At 49.2% G+C, this 24,698-nt stretch overlaps 1 protein-coding gene across 1 annotated transcript; it reads right to left on the reverse strand.

Moving 5' to 3' along the window:
- Positions 1-5,310: 5,310 nt before the first annotated feature.
- Positions 5,311-6,750, reverse strand: LOC125535679 (peroxidase 2-like). The gene is made up of 3 exons (XM_048698745.1): positions 6,472-6,750; positions 6,184-6,360; positions 5,311-6,099 (listed from the first exon to the last, which is right to left on the reverse strand). Exons 1-3 carry the CDS (start codon positions 6,670-6,672, stop codon positions 5,536-5,538), a joined length of 942 nt encoding a protein of 313 aa, XP_048554702.1. The 5' UTR covers positions 6,673-6,750; the 3' UTR covers positions 5,311-5,535.
- Between the last annotated feature and the right edge of the window lie 17,948 nt (positions 6,751-24,698).

Here is a 24,698-nt window from a genome sequence, read left to right on the forward strand (position 1 = left end):
GCAAAAAATGACAGGATTATCGTGGCTATTGTAGGGGCCACGTCTGAGGTGGCGACCCTTAAGCAAGCGCTGATCGAGGCCGAGAAGAGGGCGGCCACGGAGCGCACCGAGCGGGAGAGGTACGAGGCCCAGGTTGGCAAGGTGCAGCAAGAGCTCCGGGTTCTCATGAAAAAACATGAGAGTTTGGAGTTTGACTCAAAGACGCGAGCGTCCGAGCTCGCGGCGGCTATTGAAAATGCCAAGTCTGCCAAGGCCGAATCCCGGAAGACCCTCCAGGAGTTGGATGAGGTGAAGAAGATAGCGGCGGGTAAGGCATTCTTTATGCAAAGCAAACACATAAACGTGAGTTACTTGTTACTTACCCGAATCGAGAGCTCTCCAGGAGCGTTCGCAGATCTTCCCCGGAGTGTGTTCGATGCCGCCGCATTCTATCGAGCCGAGGAGGGCAGCTCGACAGAGAAGGTGTTCTGGTCTCAGTATGCTGAGGCCGGACACCCCGTGCCCCTGAGCGACCAGCTGAAGCAACTGGTCGAGCTCCACAAGGCGGCTGAACAGGCCATGAAGGGCCTCATAGTTCGGCTGTGGCCTGGAGAGGCTCTGCCTGGGAGCTATTTCGGGCTGGTGCGGCGGCTGGTGGAGGCCTGTCCAAGGCTCGAAGTCATCAAGCGCTCCGTCTGCATTGAAGGTGCCCGTAGGGCCCTTGCCCGTGCTAAGGTGCACTGGGGCAAGCTGGATGCTGAGAAGCTTGTGAAGGACGGGCCACCGCCGGGGAAAGAGCATCGCAAGCCCGAGAATTATTATAAGGATGTTCTAAAGGGTGCCTGCCTTGTGACGGATGAATGTTCTAGGGATGTAATTTTCGAGTGAAACTTCCTCGTTTTGTCCTGTGCGCTAAGCAATGCTGTTGGAATTTAAAATATTACCTTCTGTGCGGCTGTTTATCAATTCTGAGAGATGGCGAGTCGTCGGCTTTTGCCCCCGTGCCACTAGTGCTGGGGTGTTCGGGGATAAACCTGAGCGCTCTTTTTCCCATGTTTGGGTCCTTCGAGGGAGGCGCTCAGCCCAACGAACAAGGCAATCGGACTATAATGCGTGAACACTCTCACTTAGCCATAGAATTCTATAATTTTAAATTTCGGCGAAGCCCCTGGTATTCGGAAGACCGAGTTCGGGGCGCTATCCACGCCTTGGCCGGACAGAGCCGACTCCTCGCTCTAAGCGGCATAAGTCTTTAGGGACTCGAAAAACCTCTCAAACAGCGACCAGCTCTCGCTTCATCATGACAGTCAGTTTTAGCTTTCTCCACTGAGGTGCTCGACCCAGCTCAACTGGGGCACAATCGCAGTGGTTCTCCTAGTGCTACCTTAGCCGATATAGCGGAACGTAAGGCACCAAAACATAGGAGCCGGGCAAACCCAACTATTGACCCAAGACATGATTCGGAGCCGATGCATATATGCTATAAGTTCGGGGTGCCGCACTTGTTAAAGTGTTCGGACTTCTCACACCATATTGAGGGGTACTAAAGCCCCTGGCGTATTTTGGCCGTACCAAAGTGTACGGGTGCAACATGTCGTTAAGGAACATATATTTGTAAAAAAAAGTAATACAAAAATAGACAAAAGCTATGCATTATTTATTAAAAAAGGGTTGCGATCAAAGCAGAACGATGCAAATAATGCGATAAGCAAAAGGTTCGACTATTTTAACATGTCCGTTCCAGGGGCAGGCTGCGGAATGATATGCGAAACAGGTATACTGCTCGTGATAGAGACCACTTGGGAGTTCCGTAATGCGGCATGGCTTGTCTGCTTCCCTGGTTCTTGCATCGTTTATGCGGCAATTGAACTGCCGAACAGGCCTTCCGAAGAGTGGAGTCCTGAAATTAAGAGAAAATTAAAAAATCGGCAGCCTCTGGTGCGGTTTAAGCCGTGTTTCGGGCGTGCCGTGATGGTGCCCCTCCCCATGTACCCATGGTATCTCTAGAGCGTAGTTATGTACGCGAAGTACTGGCGTCGCCTTTTTGCGAGGGTTGGGGTTGGGGCCGCATTGCTACGCCTGCTCGGATCGTGCCAGGCGGTCTTGTTGTAGGTTGCTCTGGGCGCGCTTGACGGTGTCCGGTCGTTTAGTGGTCGGACTGGAGAATTGCCTGGAGAGACTGCTTTGTACTTTCGCTGCAAGGGCCGCCTTGTGCTCCTCCGTTCGGAGGGAGCGTTCGGTGTTTTCATTGACCATATATTAACCTCACCATTCCTAGAAGAGATTAGGACAACACTTGTGTTGTATTTAACCAAACAACATCTCTTTGCATCCGGATAGAACATGCAAGCAACCAACACAAGTGTCGATGTTGCTGCTCGGCGAGGCCGAAGAGGATGCAGACAAACAAACAATGTGCAAAACATGAAAAAAAAAGATACATGTATTCACTCAGGCTGAGTCGGGCTACATATGCAAAATGCCCAAAATATATGCAGGTAGCCAAACAAGTCACCTGTGTCATCACCACTGCCGTCGCCGCCAACGGTCATAAAAGTCAAGAAATCGTTGCGCCGCGAGGGGGATTGGAGGCAAGGGGGATCTTGCCACAGGTGTGTACCTCTCGGTCTCCATGTATATTTATTTATTTTACACTAGAACATATGCTCGTTGCAATATTTTTCGCAAGAAGCAACAAGAGAGATAATTGATGTGTCCATCAAAATTAGTCTTCACGGGAGTGGGATGACAGACCGAGGAGCCGCGGTTTTTTCACGGGTCTGTTTGGCCCGTGAGATCTTGATAATGATGGGACTGGTGGGCGTGAAGGAGACCACCCAACTCATGCATTTTTTTTCCTTCGGTTTCGTCTCTGTGTCGGAGTTGTGGATGCCTCCTCAATTATTGGTTGTGTGGCGACCTTCGAGGCACGGTTGCTCGACCACTCTCTCCTATGACAGCGTAAGCAGATGAATTACTAATTACAGCGCATAAATCCAGCCTCGTTAGCATAATTAGCACATAACTAGGCAGTCCCTTTATCGGGTTTATTCTCTTTGATTAAAGCTAAACCAACATATTCTCCTTCATTGGCATGTGCCTACAATTTTTTCAATTATAGCCAACCAGTATATTCTTTTTTATTGTCAAATAGCGCATGGTACGCATAACAGTTCGCGTCTCAGCTAACCCACTGGCGGGCACCAAAACGACCTCAGTTTGTAAGTGCGGGTAAAAAAACATTGAGTTGAAGGATCGAACTCACGACCTCAAAACCTCGATCATGTGCTGCTAGCCAGCGCGAATGTATAAAAACATACTACAACGTTAGATTCGAAATAATTATTTTTTTGAACTTTATAAAAATTATATTAAAAATAGGAATTGCCGAATGTACTTGAAAACATGAAAAAAAATTGTGATTCCAAACATTTATAAAAAATACAAACATTTTTTGAAAATTCCTATCATTTTTGGAAAAAAGACGAACAAAATTTGAACCAAAGATTTTTTGAAATTCACAAACATGTTTTGAAAACATGAACCTTTTATAAAAAGATGAACATGTTTTGAATTTGTGAATAATTTTTTAAAAAGGGAACATGTTTTGAACATTTGAAACAATTTTCGAAAATATATTTTTTTAAACACAAACTTTATTTTGATTTACAAACATTTCGTTAGAACAAAACTATTTTTTGAAATTGGAACATTTTTGAAAATGCAATTTTACTTGGTAAATCTCAAACAATTTTGGAAAACACAAACATTTTTTTAGTTTTGGAACAAGAAAAAAAATAAAGTACCGAATATTTTTCAAAACAGGAACACAATTTTGGAATTCTTAACATTTGTTGAAAAATGAAAAAAACATTGGCGTCATGTGTGAAGCTCTGGCTATTTGCTGAAGCGTGCGGCAAATAGGGTTTTCCCAGCTGCATGGGCAGGAAAATAAGCGGGCTGGCTTCGCTGGGCCATAGTGCGCGTGGCCCAAGTACGAAAAAAACTATTTTTTGCGGGTGAAAAAAGAAACTATTTTCGATGATGAATGATGAAAAAAATCAGAAAAATGCACATTGCTTTATTAGTTGGTACAGATAGATTTGTTTTCGCCGTAATGCGTTATCTGATTCTCAATAATTCATACTGTTTCAATCAAAGAAATAACATTAGCTTCATTTCTTAGAGAATTAGTCCAGACCGATAGGAGGGTTTGATTTATTAGGTTTGGACAGGACAAAATGAATCGTCGGTTTCTGAATCTGATTGTGCAAGATATCAGGGACAAGATGTATCCTCTATACCTCTATACTGCATGGATATCCGGCACCTTTTCTATGAAACAATAGAGATTGCAGCGCAAGCAGCAAAACATGCATCAAAAGCCAATGAGAAGGCGAACCAACATGTGGTTGGATCATTAGGTGAACAGTGATATCCTCAGCCCACCAGGGTTCAAATCTTGGTGCTCGCATTTATCCTGGATTTATTTTAGTTTTTTCGGCGACATCGTGTTCAGTGGGAACAGACCTTCACGTCGACCACGAGGCTCCTACGGAGGTGCTTATAGGAATAGGCCGTGCGTGTGTGCGTTCATAGGGATGAGTGTATGTGCATATATGAGCGCTTGCGTCTGTACTGTGTTAAAAAAAAAGGCAATGAGAAGAAGAATAAACTATCAATGATCAAGTCATGGAAGGATCTGCGTAAGCCAAGTTTCAATTCATCTGATTTCTTCACTCAGAGAACACTCCATGTTGGCTGATTCCTTTGGTCGCACGTACAACACCCTTTCACATTGACTTCACCTCTGTTGTACCCATGCTCCCCATGCGAAACGGCAAAGGCCCTGATGTGTTCATCTGCTTCGCTTCACAATGCCTAATCCCGATTCCTTGAAATCTTTTGCGTCTGATGTGTTCACTGGCCTGGACGTGCGCTGCTGCATCAGTGTTGAGGGTGCTGTTCGGATGCTCAAACACATGTCTAACGTGACAACTTTGAAAGATTTGGCATCAACCGCGTCCACTGAATCCTCTGGGTGTTCCTCAAGACCGATGTATTTTTTTAAGAGACCAATGTACTACATTATTATGGGATGTATGAGTACTTTGATGGTGTGTTTAATACTTTTGGAGCGTGTTTACCTTGAGATAAGGTTGCCATGTACTTTCTCCATTTAAGTTTAAAGGCACCTCTTGTATTTTGCGTCAAACTTTAACCACAAATTTGACCTAAGTCAAACTTTGACCACAAATTTGACCTAAGACATACTCCCTCCGTTTCACAATGTAGCTAGTGAGTATTATTAGGCTTTTAAAAGACAAAGGATGAAGCGACAATAATTCATATCGTAGAAGTCTGTTATACATCACAAAAAGGGAAGTTGCTCATTGATAGTTCCTATTGCACCACATGGCCTTCATGCCTTTGCACAGGGCCATTGACATACGTATATGACACATCTCGTATTTTCACAAGCTTATGGTCCAAGAAAGCGCTATAATGGCCGTTGCTAGCCTTATTAATCCCACATATATGACCATTTTTGCCCAATTAATTCACCTTGGAGCAGCTGATCCTGACCTGGCCCTGAGAGCCAGTCAACGGGCTAAGGTTCCCCATCTTCACCATGGCGGAGGCGAAGGCGCTGCTGAACGCCGCTGGGTTGCTTGCGAAGTTGTTGACGGTGTTGTCGGTGCCGCCACCGGTGCCCGTGAAGAGCACCTGGTCGGAGTGCAGGAGCCCCTTCTGAGACTTGAGGTTGTTGTAGTAAGCGTTGTCAAAGGAGTACGGAGTCGACACGTCCAGATTGGCCAGGTTACGGTCACCGGAGCCGGTCGGCTGGGGGCAGTTGGCTTTGAGCGACGTCGCGAAGCCGGAGTTGATGTTGGTCTCGTTGTAGAGTCTGTCCCTGAAGTTCTGGCACTGCGCCTGCCCGATGGTGTGGGCGCCGGAGAGTGCGACCATGTCGGTCACGGTGAAGCCCTTGCCGCCGAAGGACTGGGTGAGGTTTACGAGGTCGAAGAATGGGGGAGGTAGCTCGTTGTTCGCCGCCGCTTCGTTTGCGTTGGTGGAGTCCCTCCTTCCTAGAGGAACTGTCCACGAAGGCCCTCCCAACTGCACCAGATGAGAATCCCGGGTGAGCAAATTAGCCTGTCTACTTGGTGGTGATCACGACGTGACACAGGTTGGAGGTCTTACGGCGACGACGGAGTCGCGGGCGGCGACGGTGAGGATGTCGGCGCAGGAGACAGTCTGCTTGCACATGGTCTCGAGCTGCGCCTTGATGCTGTCGATGACTTCGAAGCCTCGCAGTGACATCACGTTCGGGATAGCGTTTTGTTCCATGCCTGACAGCAGAACAGACGCGTCGCAACCCTGCACAGGTAGTTAAGCAGCATGGTTAACTCTGCACCCTGGCGTTTACAAACCAAAACTGCAACGAAAACAGGTGCGTGCCGGCTCAGTCTATGTATTTGAAGAGCTTACTTGGACGAAGCAATCGTGGAAGTGCAGCCGGAGCAGCGACGCGCCCATGCGGTTCTCCTTGTTCACGGCGGCCGTCACGGCGGACTTGATGGTCGCCAGAGCGTTCGGGCACGTCGTGTCGTAGAACGTCGGCGACAGCTGCGCCGACGCCGCCACGGCCAGGCACAAGAGCAACACGGCTGATAGAGACGAAGAGGCCATGTCTAGCTAGCTCAAATGCAACGTCACTTAATTGTGAATTTGTGATAGGTCGAGACACTGGATGCAATGCCTTGCATTCCATGCAGATATATATAGCCGCTCGCAGGCTTGGTCATTTCCGGCACATGACGATTGTAGTGGCCACTGGCCAGTGCCCACATCTGCCGTTGGCGTGCAAAATTTTCCTCTTTTGCGGGGCCGTTACGGTGCAACTTGTGCATGCATGGAGGCAAGTGTCAAATCAACAGTTGCAGAATAATTCAAAGTCACAATCATCAACGGGATATTCACAGTTGCTTCAAACGTCTCAGATGACTAAGTTCTACTACTACGATAGAGTATATAGCTTGGAGATAGATGTGCAGTTTATATTTTAACTGACGGCCGGTCAATGAGATGCACTATGTGCTATTTTCACATGGCTATATACTATGAGCCTATGATTGATCGATGCTGTGAAATTGCCGCAGTTCCTGGCCAGATATGTGCCCCAAATTGAGCGCGAAACAAGATCATGGTTCTTTGCGCAGTGCACCTACGTGGTGCATTGGTACATTTGCTAGCACTTTAATGTATGTGATATAAGTCTCAGAAAAATGTATGTGGTATTCCACTATCCATCGATCATGGGCTGAGATTTTTGCGGATGGTTGAAGCAAGTGGTTGGTCGTGCAAACCATTCATCTATCTTTCTCCATTGTCATTCAAATTTCAATAGGATAAGAGGGTTGGGGTACTCTGAATCCAACAAGTGAGCATTTTATGCACGCGAGCAAAGGTAAACAAATAGTTCGTCCCACTAGAGACTGCAAATACAGAGACGTGGACACATTCAGACGAGAAAAAATTAATAATAATGCATGTAGACCAAGCCGCATTCAGGCTGGGATTGCTCTTGGCTCGCGACTATACATGGACTGATAGCTGATTTCATTAATCGAATGACCACGACATGCTAGTGGCCGGAGAGGGAACTGTGCAGACTACTAGTCTGCAGATAGGGATGCAGCATGTGTCTAGTCGTGTTTTGTTGACTGAGTCGAAGAGTTCCTGCTTGGCGGTTCTTTTTGGGGAATGAGCTGCACAGTACAATTAAACCAATAATACTACACACGAACTAATACGAGTGTTTTACTTAATTTTCCAAAACCATAACTCTCTCCCCACCTGATTTTCAGGGGGTGGACCCCTTCCCACCTGTTTAATCCAATCTCAAACCTCCACGTTAGCAGCTCCATCAAACCCTTAAAAAACACTCAGGTGGAAGAGTTAAGTTGAGTGTATGGGGCCAAATTTGGTTGGCCTTGTCGCATTCAGTATTTTAATCTAAACAATTTTGTACATGAAGAGAGGCCCTAATGGATATCCGATGGCATGGATACCCATTGGGTATGGGCATTGGGCATATTTTTAGCTAAATCACTGTTTTGATCTTGTCAGGAAACTTTAGTATGATCCGAGCCCTTTCAGATTTTTTAGCACAATCTGACAATTTTGATAACACCAAGGCTTATGATGTTTTTGCTCCATCTAGACACGCCAAACTTGCCGGCGTTTCTTCCATGGAGAGATAAGTGGTCGCGGCACGCGTAACCGGAAATGCCCCAAGCCTTGATGTTTCTTGTCAGGGCAAAAACGCCAGGCCCTATAGTGCTTCCAGTAAGGTGCCACAATTTGACGTTTCTGCCCTACCACGTAGGAGGTCAATGGCTACTTAACTAGGTCATGCCAGGATAGAAACGCTGACAAGTTTGGCATGTCTAGGTGGGACAGAAACACTAGAAGCATTGGCGTTGAATAAAAGGGTCAAATCGTGCTAAATAATCTGAAAGGGGTTCAGATCATGTTAAAGTTTCCTGACAAGGTTAAAATAGTGATTTTGGCCCATATTTTCTACCCATGGATATCTTCTTGGGCATCGTTATGAATTTGGTATTGCTGGATCCGTGTAAAACCCGATCTATTTCCATCGTTTGAACCAACTTACAGCAAAGAACCACACACACACACACACACACACACACACACACACAAAAGACTAGGACAGCTACAAGAACTTGTGGAGTTGGCCGACCTATACCAGGAACCTAGTGGGTACGTATCTGGAAAGCAAATAGTGTCTTAGGAGACACAGAGGAGGAGTGTGATTGAAAGAAGCTGTCATTGAGGAGGAGCGGAATAGAACTAGGTAGGTAGGAGCACGTTGTCACGCCATCAATCTTCATTACTCCAGAGGACTACATGTCACCTACCTACACAAGAGTTAGTTCCTAGATTGTACCTTTGGGGTAGACAAGACACCGAAAGGGCAAAGGCCCGCCACCATTCAATTCGAGAGGATGTATGGTTTCTCCAAGAGCTGCAAGGAGTGCAAAGAGAAGCCACAATCAGTCGTTCAAGAAAGGTATGATGCTCATGAGGATCACCTCCGCAAGCCTTGGCAAAATCTAGACAAGGTCTTCACCTCAACTTGATGTTTCTATATCCATGCTAGAGCACGAGTAGGGCCGTTGAGACGGCCCCTCCACCATTACCATTGTTCGTAGCTTGCTACCCGCCATACACCTTGATACATTTATTTTGCATCACTATTTCATAAGATAAAATGCTCATTTATTACTCTTATTCAACTACAATTCCTCCATATTACATCGTTTTTCATCTTATTTTGCAAGTTTGCAACAGGAAGGAGGAGGCAGAAAGTTGTCAGCACTAGGGAATCAAGTTTACATCAAGAGAAGTTGTCAACCACGACAAGCAGGGACACATGTCCACCCGTTTGCCTAGTGTCATGCCTTTGCCGAGTATTTTCCCTAACACTCAATTTAGGCTGGTAAATTTACCGAGTGCCCGACAAAAAACATTTTGCAAAGTTTCTAGCACTCGTCAAACTGGTCGATTCTGATACTAAGTTGGCGGTGGCGGGAGGAGACTCCATACGCGGAGATAGGTGGTGGCAGGACCAGCAATGTGGGGGGGGGGGCGGGGGGACACGGGCAGTGAAGCCGTCTCGGCTTGCCGGAACTAAGGGGGTGAACAAATATATTACCGGTGGCGGGGAGCTGACGATATGGGGAAGGAAACTTCGTGCTGCTAAATTTTTTATTCGGAATTAGGAACTGGGAGGGAGCAAGATCTCCCAACTTATTAGGATGGAGGGGGTATGTTTTGGTTTATCCCAAAAGTGTTTTGAAAACTAAAGGGGTACTGAGGATGGGATAGAAGCGAGATCGAGCGACCGGTCGAGATCGAGCCATTCATGCCAGGAGCAGGTGGAGTGGTGGAGCTATTCGATCCAGACAAACAGCGACCGAGCGACGCAGCCGGCTATGGCATCGAGCATTCGTCGGGCAAGCGTGAGGCGTGGCTGGGCGCTGCCGAGACAAGGACGCGGGAGATACCAAAGGAGTTTTGAAACGCGCGAGTCGTTGGAGGCGACTCGGGGCGACACGGGTGGCGATCCCGCTCCCCCCAGCGGTGCTGCCGTGGCGACGACGTGGGTGCTGGTGCGGCGGGGTCCCTATGGCGCCCCGGCGTCCCCTGCCCCGGCGCGCTCCCCTGGGGCAGGTCGTGCAGGCTGCGGTGGTCGGTTCTGGGCTTTGTCGGAGGATGTGTCCGACGAGGAGGATGAGATTTCCTCATCGCGGCTGGCTCCTCCTCCGACGGGGGCGACGCTAGGCGATTTCGTGCTAGCAGCGACACAAGGCGGGGCTGGTCGGGGAGACCGGCGCCGCCGTTTTGCGTGGGTGGAGGCGGTCCGCGGGCGACGGCGGTGCGCTGCTGGAGGCCAGAGGCAAAAATGGACTCGGGCGCTCGGGGGGCACGGCTGGCGTCCCCGCTGTCTCCCCGGCGTTCTGTGTCCGCAGTGGCTCCGGTGACGCCCGAGGAGTGGCCTGCTCTCCCTGCGGGTGGCTGAGGTGGCTGACGCGCTAGGGTTGGCGTCGTCTGCCCCTTCCTTGGGCCTGCTGGGGGGCTCTTGGCCTGGGCCAGCCCCGCTCTGTCCTCTGGTCGTCGGGCCTCCTGGTGTGGGGCCCTTGGCGTCTGCGGGGGGGGGGGGCCTTCGGGTTCATGTGCTGGGCCTGGCCCTGACAGCCCACGCGGTCGGCCTGCCCTGGGAGGGGCCCGAAAGCCCGCTTGCCAGCGCTATATATGACTGCGCAGGGGCCTCCGCGACCCCTCGCTAGGGTTTCCTGCTCGCCCCAGTGAGGTGCGGCGCCATCGTCTCTCCGTCAGATCTCTCGTTCCCATCCCCCCTCCTCCCCCTCTCACTCTGTCCTTTGCCGAGGCGACGACCATGGGCGACAAGCGCGCAGACAAGCGCCCGATGGAGCCTCTGCTCTCCGAGGAGGAATGGCGGCGTGAGAAGGCCCTACGGGAGCAGGTGAAGCGTGGCCAGCGGGCCAAGGCGGCTGGGCGTGCGGACGGCGGAGGTGGTTTTGAGCATGGCCAAGACGGCGGATCTAGCCGTGGCTACAGTGGCTACCAGGGCCACGACTCCGGATCTGGTTTCCACGGGCGCGAGGGGGATTGGGGTCCTCCTCCACCCTGGTAGGGCCAGCAAGAGAAGAAGAAGAAGCGCAAGCATGGGTCGCGGCGCCGCGAGCTGGAGCTTAAGCCGCAGGAGCACCCCCTTTGCGGCGGTGGCCATGGGGACCCGCTGGCAAAAAAGCCACAGGCTTCGGCTGCACCGCTTGCGGTGGTCGCGCCCGATGCGCCGCGGGGCTCGGCGGACGCCCCCATCCCAGTCCAAATGCGGGGAATGCATCAAGTGCGGCCGGACCGGGCAGTACCAGGCCAAATGCACCTCCCCTCCTTTGTGTGATCTGCAAGCAGGAGGGCCACGCCTCGGCTTATTGCCCTTCATGGGGCAAGCAGCCGCATCTCCAGATCATGGGCAGTGCCATTCCGGGCGAGGGATTTTTCTGCATGGAGTTCGAAGAAGAAGAGATGGCGGAGGGCGACGACCTTAAAGTTGCCAATGGTGCCATTCTGTCAGCAGAGCCGGGGAGGCTTTCGCTGCGTACGCTCAAGCAGGAGCTGAAGCACATGGTGGCTGGAGACTGGGACTGGCAGATTGCGCAGGTTGGTGACAACGACTTTGCGGTGGTCTTCCCCTTTGCAGATCTATTGCATATGGCCAAGACAAGTGGCAAGCTTTTCCTCTCCATCAACGACATTACGGTGCTGCTTCGTGACTCGATCCATGAGACGATTGTGCCCCTCTCCATGCCAGAGGTGTGGCTCCGCCTTCATGGCATCCCCAAGAAGCAACGTGTCGATCGTCTGATGGAGGGGCTCAAGATGCTGGGCAGACCTATCGTGGTGGACAAGCTATCCCTCATCCGGGTGGGACCGGTGAGGATGAAGTTTGGTTGCAGAGCCCCTGACAAGATGAATGGTTTTGTGCAAGTTTGGTTTAATCAAGAGGGCTACGACATTCGGGTCAAGGTGAAGCGGCTCCCAAAGCGCCCTGGAGACGGGCCGGCGGCGCCTGGTCCTAACAACACACCCTCTCACCTAGGCGACAAGAGTGTTGGACCGCCTGGTCCGGGGACCGGAGGGACAGCTGGGCAGCAGCACAAAGACCCAGGGGCCCAGGGCGGGCAACACACTGGTAACGAGGGCCGCGCTATGGATGTGGACATGGCCGGCCGTGAGGATGAACCTGAGAATAGCATGCCAGACACGTCAATTGACACGGAGACCTGGAATCAATTGGGTATCAAAGAACTTGCGCTCGACGAAGGGAAGGAGAACGCGGAGCCTGGGGCGCTGGCGATCTCGGACACGGCTGGGAGCAGTCCGCCTCCGTCCCGCGCTCTGGTGGGGGCTTTCAATCTGGTGGGCTCGGTGTCGCTGCCTACTGCTGGTCGCGCCGATGCTGCTGGTCGCGCCGCTGCGACTGTCGCCCTAACCTCCCCCAGTTTGGTCGGCTCGGACTCGGGTGTGGTGCTCAATGAGCCATCCATTCGCACCCCGTTGTCTAGCCGTCGCAGCTCGGGGGGATCCGGGCATGCCCCTAAGAAAACGGCCGGGCGGAAGCCTCCTATCAAGCAAGTGTTGGGGAACGTTGCAGAAAACAAAAATTTTCCTACGGTTTCACCAAGATCCATCTAGGAGTTCATCTAGCAACGAGTGATTAGATGCAACTACGTACCTTGTAGATCACGAGCGGAAGCGTTCAAAGAACGGGGATGATGTAGTCGAACACGACGTGATTCAAATCACCGATGATCTTAGCACCGAACGGACGGTGCCTCCGTGTTCAACACACGTACAGAACGGATGACGTCTCCTCCTTTCTTGATCCAGCAAGGGGGAAGAGAGGTTGATGAAGATCCAGCAACACGACGGCGTGGTGGTGGATGCAGGGCGTCACAGTAGCAGGGCTTCGCCTATACTACGAGAGAGAGATGTAACGGGGAGAGAGGAAGCACCAAAGGCTGGGGCATGAAATCCCTCCTCTCCCCCACTATATATAGGAGGGCCAAAGGGGGGGGGGTGGTGCGCAGCCTAGGAGATCCAATCTCCTAGGTGTGGCGGCCAGGGGAGGGTTTCCCTCCCCCCCAAGGCACCTCGGGGTGCCTTCCACCACTTGGACTCCTCCGTGGTGGAAACCCTAGGCGCATGGGCCTAGTAGGGCTGGTGCCCTTGGCCCATATAGGCCAAGGCGCACCCCCTACAGCCCATGTGCCCCCCCGGGACAGGTGGCCCTACCCGGTGGGCCCCCGGGACCCCTCCGGTGGTCCCGGTACAATACCGATAACCCCGAAACTTGTCCCGATGGCCGAAACAGCACTTCCTATATATAATTCTTTACCTCCGGACCATTCCGGAACTCCTCGTGACGTTCCGGGATCTCATCCGGGACTCCGAACAACATTCGGGTTACTGCATATACATATCTTCACAACCCTAGCGTCACCGAACCTTAAGTGTGTAGACCCTACGGGTTCGGGAGACAAGCAGACATGACCGAGACGACTCTCCGGTCAATAACCAACAGCGGGATCTGGATACCCATGATGGCTCCCACATGCTCCACGATGATCTCATCGGATGAACCACGATGTCGAGGATTAATCAACCCCGTATACAATTCCCTTTGTCAATCGGTATGTTACTTGCCCGAGACTCGATCGTCGGTATCCCAATACCTTGTTCAATCTCGTTACCGGCAAGTCACTTTACTCGTACCGTAATGCATGATCCCGTGATCAACCACTTGGTCACCTTGAGCTCATAATGATGATGCATTACCGAGTGGGCCCAGTGATACCTCTCCGTTATATGGAGTGACAAATCCCAGTCTCGATCCGTGTCAACCCAACAGACACTTTCGGAGATACCTGTAATGCACCTTTATAGTCACCCAGTTACGTTGTGACGTTTGATACACCCAAAGCACTCCTACGGTATCCGGGAGTTACACGATCTCATGGTCAAAGGAAAAGATACTTGACATTGGAAAAGCTCTAGCAAACGAACTACACGATCTTTGTGCTATGCTTAGGATTGGGTCTTGTCCATCACATCATTCTCCTAATGATGTGATCCCGTTATCAATGACATCCAATGTCCATAGCCAGGAAATCATGACTATCTGTTGATCAACGAGCTAGTCAACTAGAGGCTTACTAGGGACATATTATGGTCTATGTATTCACACGTGTATTACGATTTCCGGATAATACAGTTATAGCATGAATAAAGACAATTATCATGAACAAAGAAATATAATAATAATGCTTTTATTATTGCCTCTAGGGCATATTTCCAACAGTCTCCCACTTGCACTAGAGTCAATAATCTAGTTACATTGTGATGAATCGAACACCCATGGAATTCTGGTGTTGATCATGTTTTGCCCTAGGGAGAGGTTTAGTCAACGGATCTGCTATATTCAGGTCCGTATGTACTTTACAAATCTCTATGTCTCCATCTTGAACATTTTCACGAATGGAGTTGAAGCGACGCTTGATGTGCCTTGTCTTCTTGTGAAACCTGGGCTCCTTGGCAAGTGCAATAGCTCCAGTGTTGTCACAAAAGAGTTTGATTGGCCCCGACGCATTGGGTATGACTCCTAGGTCGGTGATGAACTCCTTCATCCATATTGCTTCATGTGCTGCCTCCGAGGCTGCCATGTACTCCGCTTCACATGTAGATCCCGCCACGACGCTCTGTTTGCAGCTGCACCAGCTCACTGCTCCACCATTCAACATATACACGTATCCGGTTTGTGACTTAGAGTCATCCAGATCTGTGTCGAAGCTAGCGTCGACGTAACCCTTTACGACGAGCTCTTCGTCACCTCCATAAACGAGAAACATTTCCTTAGTCCTTTTCAGGTACTTCAGGATATTCTTGACCGCTGTCCAGTGTTCCTTGCCGGGATTACTTTGGTACCTTCCTACCAAACTTACGGCAAGGTTTACATCAGGTCTGGTACACAGCATGGCATACATAATAGAACCTATGGCTGAGGCATAGGGGATGACACTCATCTCTTCTATCTTCTGCCGTGGTCGGACATTGAGCTGAGCTCAATTTCATACCTTGCAACAGGCAAGAACCCTTTATTGGACTGATCCATTTGAACTTCTTCAAAATCTTATCAAGGTATGTGCTTTGTGAAAGACCTATGAGGCGTCTTGATCTATCTCTGTAGATCTTGATGCCTAATATATAAGCAGCTTCTCCAAGGTCCTTCATTGAAAAACTCTTATTCAAGTAGGCCTTGATGCTGTCCAAGAGTTCTATATCATTTCCCATCAAAAGTATGTCATCTACATATAATATGAGAAATGCTACAGAGCTCCCACTCACTTTCTTGTAAACGCAGGCTTCTCCATAAGTCTGCGTAAACCCAAACGCTTTGATCATCTCATCAAAGCGAATGTTCCAACTCCGAGATGCTTGCACCAGCCCATAAATCGAGCGTTGGAGCTTGCACACCTTGTCAGCATTCTTAGGATCGACAAAACCTTCCGGCTGCATCATATACAACTCTTCCTTAAGGAAACCATTAAGGAATGCCGTTTTGACGTCCATTTGCCATATCTCATAATCGTAGAATGCGGCAATTGCTAACATGATTCGGACGGACTTTAGCTTCGCTACCGGTGAGAAAGTCTCATCGTAGTCAATTCCTTGAACTTGTCGATAACCCTTAGCGACAAGCCGAGCTTTATAGATGGTCACATTACCATCCGCGTCTGTCTTCTTCTTGAAGATCCATTTATTTTCTATGGCTCGCCGTTCAACGGGCAAGTCAGTCAAAGTCCATACTTCGTTTTCATACATGGATCCTATCTCGGATTTCATGGCTTCTAGCCATTTGTCGGAATCCGGGCCCGCCATCGCTTCTTCATAGTTCGAAGGTTCACTGTTGTCTAACAACATGATTTCCAAGACAGGGTTGCCGTACCACTCTGGTGCGGAACGTGTCCTTGTGGACCTTCGAATTTCAGTAGGAGCTTGATCAGAAGTATCTTGATCATCATCAATAACTTCCTCTCTAGTCGGTGCAGGCACCTCAGGAACATTTTCTTGAGTTGCGCCATTTACCGGTTCAAGAGGCAATACTTCATCAAGTTCTACTTTCCTCCCACTTACTTCTTTCGAGAGAAACTCTTTCTCTAGAAAGGATCCATTCCTGGCAACAAAGATCTTGCCTTCGGATCTGAGGTAGAAGGTATACCCATAAGTTTCTTTAGGGTATCCTATGAAGACGCATTTTTCCGACTTGGGTTCGAGCTTTTCAGGTTGAAGTTTCTTGACATAAGCATCGCATCCCCAAACTTTTAGAAACGACAGCTTAGGTTTCTTCCCAAACCATAATTCATACGGTGTCGTCTCAACGGATTTCGACGGAGCCCTATTTAAAGTGAATGCGGCAGTCTCTAAAGCATAGCCCCAAAAAGATAGCGGTAAATCGGTAAGAGACATCATAGATCGCACCATATCTAATAGAGTGCGATTACGACGTTCGGACACACCGTTACGCTGAGGTGTTCCAGGCGGCGTGAGTTGTGAAACTATTCCACATTTTCTTAAGTGTGTGCCAAATTCGTGACTCAAGTATTCTCCTCCACGATCTGATCGTAGAAACTTGATTTTCCTGTCACGTTGATTCTCAACCTCACTCTGAAATTCCTTGAACTTTTCAAAGGTTTCAGACTTGTGTTTCATTAAGTAGACATACCCATATCTACTCAAGTCATCAGTGAGGGTGAGAACATAACGATAGCCACCGCGAGCCTCAACACTCATTGGACCGCACACATCAGTATGTATGATTTCCAATAAGTTGGTTGCTCGCTCCATTGTTCCTGAGAACGGAGTCTTGGTCATTTTACCCATGAGGCATGGTTCGCACGTGTCAAATGATTCATAATCAAGAGACTCTAAAAGTCCATCTGCATGGAGCTTCTTCATGCGTTTGACACCTATGTGACCAAGGCGGCAGTGCCACAAGTATGTGGGACTATCATTATCAACCTTACATCTTTTGGTACTCACACTATGAATATGTGTAGCATTACGCTCGAGATTCATTAAGAATAAACCATTCATCGGAGCATGACCATAAAACATATCTCTCATATAAATAGAACAACCATTATTCTCGGATTTAAATGAGTAGCCATCTCGTATTAAATGAGATCCTGATACAATGTTCATGCTCAGACATGGCACTAAATAACAATTATTGAGGTTTATAACTAATCCCGTAGGTAAATGTAGAGGTAGCGTGCCGACGGCGATCACATCGACCTTGGAACCATTCCCGACGCGCATCGTCACCTCGTCCCTTTCCAGTTTCCGTTTATTCCGCAGCTCCTGTGGTGAGTTACAAATATGAGCAACGGCACCGGTATCAAATACCCAGGAGTTACTACGAGTACTGGTAAGGTACACATCAATTACATGTATATCAAATATACCTTTGGTGTTGCCGGCCTTCTTGTCCGCTAAGTATTTGGGGCAGTTCCGCTTCCAGTGACCCTTCCCTTTGCAATAAAAGCACTCTGTCTCAGGCTTGGGTCCATTCTTTGACTTCTTCCCGACAGCTTGCTTGCCGGGCGCAGCAACTTCCTTGCCGTCCTTCTTGAAGTTCTTTTTACCCTTGCCCTTCTTGAACTTAGTGGTTTTATTCATCATCAACACTTGATGTTCCTTCTTGACTTCTACCTCTGCTGATTTCAGCATTGCAAATACTTCAGGAATGGTCTTTACCATCCCCTGCATATTGAAGTTCATCACAAAGCTCTTGTAGCTTGGTGGAAGCGACTGGAGGATTCTGTCAATGACCGCGTCATCCGGGAGATTAACTCCCAGCTGAGTCAAGCGGTTATGTAACCCAGACATAGTGAGTATGTGCTCACTGACAGAACTATTTTCCTCCATCTTACAGCTGAAGAACTTATCGGAGACTTCATATCTCTCGATCCGGGCATGAGCTTGAAAAACCATTTTTAGCTCTTCGAACATCTCATATGCTCCATGTCTCTCAAAACGCTTTTGGAGCCCCGGCTCTAAGCTGTAAAGCATGCCGCACTGAACGAGGGAGTAGTCATCAGTACGTGTCTGCCAAGCGTTCATAGCGTCTTGGTTCTGTGGGACGGGTGGATCACCTAGCGGTGCTTGTAGGACATAATCTTTCTTGGCAGCTATGAGGATGATCCTCAGGTTCCGGACCCAGTCCGTATAGTTGCTGCCATCGTCTTTCAGCTTGGTTTTCTCTAGGAACGCGTTGAAATTGAATACAACGTTGGCCATTTGATCTACAGGACATATTGTAAAGATTTTAGACTAAGTTCATGATAATCAAGTTCATCTAATCAAATTATTAATGAACTCCCACTCAGATTAGACATCCCTCTAGTCATCTAAGTGTTACACGATCCAAGTCAACTAATCCGTGTCCGATTAACACGTGAGACGGACTAGTCATCGTCGGTGAACATCTCCATGTTGATCGTATCTTCCATACGACTCGTGTTCGACCTTTCGGTCTCTGTGTTCCGAGGCCATGTCTTCACATGCTTAGGCTCGTCAAGTTAACCCTAAGTGTTTTTGCATGTGTAAAACTTCTTACACCCGTTGTATGTGAACGAAAGGATCTATCACACCCGATTAACACGTGGTGCTTCGAAGCGACGAACTGTAGCAACGGTGCACAGTTAGGGGAGAACACTTCTTGAAATTGTTGTAAGGGATCATCTTATTTACTACCGTCGTTTTAAGTAAACAAGATGCAAAACATGATAAACATCACATGTAATCAAATAATAATAGTGACATGATATGGCCAATATCACATAGCTCCTTTGATCTCCATCTTGGGGCTCCATGATCATCCTTGTAGATCGTCATACTCATCGACATGTAAGTCGTGATTCCTTGTACAAGAACATGATCAATCTCATACATCACATATATCATTCATCACATCCTTTTGGCCATATCACATCACATAGCATACCCTGCAAAAACAAGTTAGACGTCCTCTAATTGTTGTTTGCATGTTTTACGTGGCTGCTATGGGTTTCTAGCAAGAACGTTTCTTACCTACGCAATGACCACAACGTGATATGCCAATTGCTATTTACCCTTCATAAGGACCCTTTTCATCGAATCCGATCCGACTAAAGTGGGAGAGACAGACACCCGCTAGCCACCTTATGCAACTAGTGCATGTCAGTCGGTGGAACCTGTCTCACGTAAGAGTACGTGTAAGGTCGGTCCGGGCCGCTTCATCCCACGATGCCGCCGAATCAAGATAAGACTAGTAACGGCAAGCATATTGAACAAAATCAACGCCCACAACTACTTTGTGTTCTACTCGTGCAAGAGAACTACGCATAGACCTAGCTCATGATGCCACTGTTGGGGAACGTTGCAGAAAACAAAAATTTTCCTACGGTTTCACCAAGATCCATCTAGGAGTTCATCTAGCAACGAGTGATTAGATGCATCTACGTACCTTGTAGATCGCGAGCGGAAGCGTTCAAAGAACGGGGATGATGTAGTCGAACACGACGTGATTCAAATCACCGATGATCTTAGCACCGAACGGACGGTGCCTCCGCGTTCAACACACGTACGGAACGGATGACGTCTCCTCCTTTCTTGATCCAGCAAGGGGGGAAGAGAGGTTGATGAAGATCCAGCAACACGACGGCGTGGTGGTGGATGCAGGGCGTCACAGTAGCAGGGCTTCGCCTATACTACGAGAGAGAGACGTAACGGGGAGAGAGGAAGCACCAAAGGCTGAGGTATGAAGTCCTCCCTCTCCTCAACTATATATAGGAGGGCCAAGGGGGGTTGGTGCGCAGCCTAGGAGATCTAATCTCCTAGGTGCGGCGGCCAGGGGAGGGTTTCCCTCCCCCCCAAGGCACCTCGGGGTGCCTTCCACCACTTGGACTCCTCCGTGGTGGAAACCCTAGGCGCATGGGCCTAGTAGGGCTGGTGCCCTTGGCCCATATAGGCCAAGGCGCACCCCCTACAGCCCATGTGCCCCCCCGGGACAGGTGGCCCCACCCGGTGGGCCCCCGGGACCCCTCCGGTGGTCCCGGTACAATACCGATAACCCCGAAACTTGTCCCGATGGCCGAAACAGCACTTCCTATATATAATTCTTTACCTCCGGACCATTCCGGAACTCCTCGTGACGTCCGGGATCTCATCCGGGACTCCGAACAACATTCGGGTTACTGCATATACATATCTTCACAACCCTAGCGTCACCGAACCTTAAGTGTGTAGACCCTACGGGTTCGGGAGACAAGCAGACATGACCGAGACGACTCTCCGGTCAATAACCAACAGCGGGATCTGGATACCCATGATGGCTCCCACATGCTCCACGATGATCTCATCGGATGAACCACGATGTCGAGGATTAATCAACCCCGTATACAATTCCCTTTGTCAATCGGTATGTTACTTGCCCGAGACTCGATCGTCGGTATCCCAATACCTTGTTCAATCTCGTTACCGGCAAGTCACTTTACTCGTACCGTAATGCATGATCCCGTGATCAACCACTTGGTCACCTTGAGCTCATAATGATGATGCATTACCGAGTGGGCCCAGTGATACCTCTCCGTTATATGGAGTGACAAATCCCAGTCTCGATCCGTGTCAACCCAACAGACACTTTCGGAGATACCTGTATGCACCTTTATAGTCACCCAGTTACGTTGTGACGTTTGATACACCCAAAGCACTCCTACGGTATCCGGGAGTTACACGATCTCATGGTCAAAGGAAAAGATACTTGACATTGGAAAAGCTCTAGCAAACGAACTACACGATCTTGTGACTATGCTTAGGATTGGGTCTTGTCCATCACATCATTCTCCTAATGATGTGATCCCGTTATCAATGACATCCAATGTCCATAGCCAGGAAATCATGACTATCTATTGATCAACGAGCTAGTCAACTAGAGGCTTACTAGGGACATATTATGGTCTATGTATTCACACGTGTATTACGATTTCCGGATAATATAGTTATAGCATGAATAAAGACAATTATCATGAACAAAGAAATATAATAATAATGCTTTTATTATTGCCTCTAGGGCATATTTCCAACAGCAAGTTGCGCTGGCGCTCCCTTCGCCTGTGGCGCCGGCGTGTGTGGATCTTCAGGCTGCGATGGGCTCTGTGGGCACGGCGACCAAGGTGCGGCGCTCTCGGGCATCTCCGGGCCCCCAGCGTGCTCCAAGTGCTCGGGCCAAGGCGGCGTTGGGCGATCTGTCTTCCTTGGAGAGTGCACAGCTTCGACTGGCGGACAAGAACCTGGAGATTTCAGGTAACCCATCCCCCTCCTTTAAGATTCTAAACGCGTTTACAGACCCGCAGCTAGCTTCTATCTTAGACGACAGCGGTTTCGAATTAGGAGCGGATCGTGGGGAGCTTGTGTCCCTTTATCCATGCTCGCGAGGAGGCCCAAGCGGCTTTGGCAGAGGCCGCCGCTGCGACCAAGGCCAGAGAGGCCGATACCACGGCGCTGGCGGTCTCTGCTGACCCAGAGACTGCGGGTATTCCCACCATGCTAGTCCTGTTGGAGGGGGCTGCCGCAACCAGGGAGGTTGACGCAGCGCCATCGATGAGCCGAGCCCATGCTAAGAAGCGTGTGGCAAAACCGGTGACCTCCAGAGGGGTTCGCCTTCGCAACTGTATTATCTGATGCGTTACATCTTTTGGAACATTCGGGGTTGCGGGCACTCGGGTCGTCGCACGCAACTTAGGGAGTATATCGCGCGCGAAAGGATTGACGTCGTGGCTCTCCAAGAAACAATCAAAGCAGACTTTTCGTATCGTGATCTTGCGGCCTATGATCCTCTCCACCGCTTCGTGTGGGGCTGGGTCCCTTCCATTGGCCATTCGGGCGGTCTTCTTCTAGGATGTAACTCTGATGTTTGTGATGTTGTAACTTGGGACGTGGGTTCATTTTTCATTTCCATCACGATTAAGTAGAGTCTCTCTAGCTTCCTGGGCGATTGTTTGTGTTTACGGCCCGGCCGATCACTCGCGCGCGGCTGATTTCCTGGGAGAAATCCAAGTCTTGGTCGGGGCCAAGCAAGCCGCTAACATACCCATTGTTCTTGGGGGCGATTTTAACCTTATTCGCTCGGGCGCGAACAAAAATAATGGCAACATAGACTGGCCTAGGGTCTCCCTTTTTAACAATGCCATTGCGGCTTGCGCATTGCGGGAGATCGCTAGGACAGGGGCTAGATACACGTGGACTAACAAGCAACTCACTCCGGTTCGGAGCGTACTGGACCGTGTATTCGTTACGGCTGACTGGGAGGTGATCTTCCACATGTGCATGCTGGTTGCTGAAACACGCATCGGTTATGACCATGTTCCATTGATCCTGGCCTCTGGGGAGGATAGGATCAAGCGTAGTCCATGTTTCTACTTCGAAACAGGGTGGTTCGAGGTAGAGGGGTTCATTCCTTTGCTCCTCGCGCGTTGGGAGCAAGCTAGGGCTGCGGCTGGTCGCTCCAGGGGTCCTCTTGACACTTGGGTTTCGGTGGCCGGGGCCCTGCGTGGTTTCCTCCGAGGGTGGGGTGCAAACCACGGAAGTGACGCTAAACGAGCTAGGGAAGCTCTTATCGAGGAAATTAAAGCCCTTGACGTCCAAGCTGACTCTAGATCCTTTTCAGAAGCGGAGTGGGCTAACCGTTATGCCCTCGAAAACCAAGTGCTGGCCATCCTCAGGGAAGAGGAGGAATATTGGCGCTGGAGGGGTGGGTCAAGTGGATTACCAAGGGGGACGCAAATACGGGTTATTTTCACGCCTTCGCCAACGGCCGAAAAAGGAAATGTTCGATCCTGAGATTGCAATCGGACCACGGGTTACTGGTCAGCCAAGCCGAAATCTCGCGACACATTTACGATTTCTTCCTTAACCTGTTGGGAACAGCGGAAGAGAAGCCCCTACGCCTCCGTGAGGACTTTTGGGGGGAAGAATCACGGGTGTCGCAAGTCAAGAATGATGGCATGGCCTTGTCCTTCTCCACGAGGGAGATCGACGATGCGCTTGGCTCGATGAAGATCGATACCGCTCCAGGTGTAACATCCCAAAATTCTAAATTTTGGAATGATAAATAGATAGATTTGATTGATTGTTTGATTGATTGTCTGAAAGTGAGTGAATTCGAAACTTTTGAAAGTTAAATGAGAGGGAATAAAAGGACTTTCCCAAACTTTCATATTTGCTTTCTGATCTCCATGAATTCAAATTCTTTTCAAATACAAAACCCTTGAGCGAAGATGATATGACTTCTTCCATTTAATTAAATGAAAGGGTATTTGAAAATAATTGGATTTCATTTGGAAATATTTCAATTCATAAACTTCATGCAGCTCAATGATTTTCATGAGAGAAGATAAAAGGATTTCTTCAAATTATATGAAATATGAGTTGGGAGTTTCAAAGAATTAAATTCAAAGTTCTTTTGAATTTATTTTCAATTTGGAGTTATTTGAGTTTTATTCAAATTATTTTTCTCCAAGAATAAAATATATGGAAATTAGGGTAACATGATTCCCTACATTAGAAAATTGGAGAAAAATTAATTTGAAATCATTTTGGTATTTTTAAAATGATTTTTGTTGAATTTTATTAGACCAGTAGCACTCTTTGATTTATCTGGTTTTGTGAGGATTTTATTTGGCATATTAAAAATGTCCATGTTGTAGAAAATCTTTTTCTAAAAATTTTGATATATTATATACCTATATAATATTTTGCTTTATTTTCTTTTTCTTTCTTTTCTCTCTGTTTAAAAAAAACTTCCTTCGCCGAACTGGGCCGGCCCAGCTAGCCAGCCAGGCCAAGGCCCAGCGCGCCACCGCCTTCGTCCCCGACCCCGTGCGTGAACCGGACTCGCCGGAGTCCGAACGCCGCCCGCCTCCGGCCGCCCCCTTCCCCAAGCTGGCGTCGCCCCTCCCCTCCTTAAATAGCGCGGCCCCGGGCCCTTCCTCTCTGCTCGCGCCGCCTCGCCTCCTCTCGCATCGAGCCGCCGCCGCCGCCGAGATCTGCAGCCGCCGCCGCACCTCTCGCCGCCCGCGCCGCCTGCCGCACCACCTCGTTGCTGCCGCGCCGCCATAGTCGCCGCTCGCCGCTGCCGCGCCGCCTGGCTCGCGCCGCCGCTCCCCGTGCCTCGCCCTGCCCGCGCGTCGCCGTCGCCGAGCTGCCGCCGCCGACGGTTTTTCGAAGAAAACCGCCCGAACCGGTACAAACCGATCCGGTTTTTTTTCTTTTAGTTCAGTTTTATTCGTTTTGATCGGTTTATTTATTAGGTTTAGTTAGTTAGCGGATGTTCATCCGTTAGTACTCAGTAGCGAATGGTTTTCATCGCATATGCTTCTGTAGCGAACGTTCGTTCGGTAGGATTTTTCTTTTTCTTTTTAATTTCGGCCAGGGACCTATCTGTGATGACTTTATTTACAGTTTAGTCCCTGAACTTCAAACGATCATAACTTTTTACTCATTAG

This window comes from Triticum urartu, chromosome 2 (genome assembly GCF_003073215.2).
Source record: "Triticum urartu cultivar G1812 chromosome 2, Tu2.1, whole genome shotgun sequence".
NCBI lineage: Eukaryota > Viridiplantae > Streptophyta > Magnoliopsida > Poales > Poaceae > Triticum > Triticum urartu.

Excerpts from the sequence above, each read along its gene's own strand:
- LOC125535679 (XM_048698745.1), bottom strand. The coding sequence starts at position 6,672 with ATGGCCTCTTCGTCTCTATCAGCCGTGTTGCTCTTGTGCCTGGCCGTG. Across the intron at positions 6,361-6,471 it reads TCCACGATTGCTTCGTCCAA|GGTTGCGACGCGTCTGTTCT; the intron begins GTAAGCTCTTCA and ends CTACCTGTGCAG. Across the intron at positions 6,100-6,183 it reads CCCGCGACTCCGTCGTCGCC|TTGGGAGGGCCTTCGTGGAC; the intron begins GTAAGACCTCCA and ends CATCTGGTGCAG.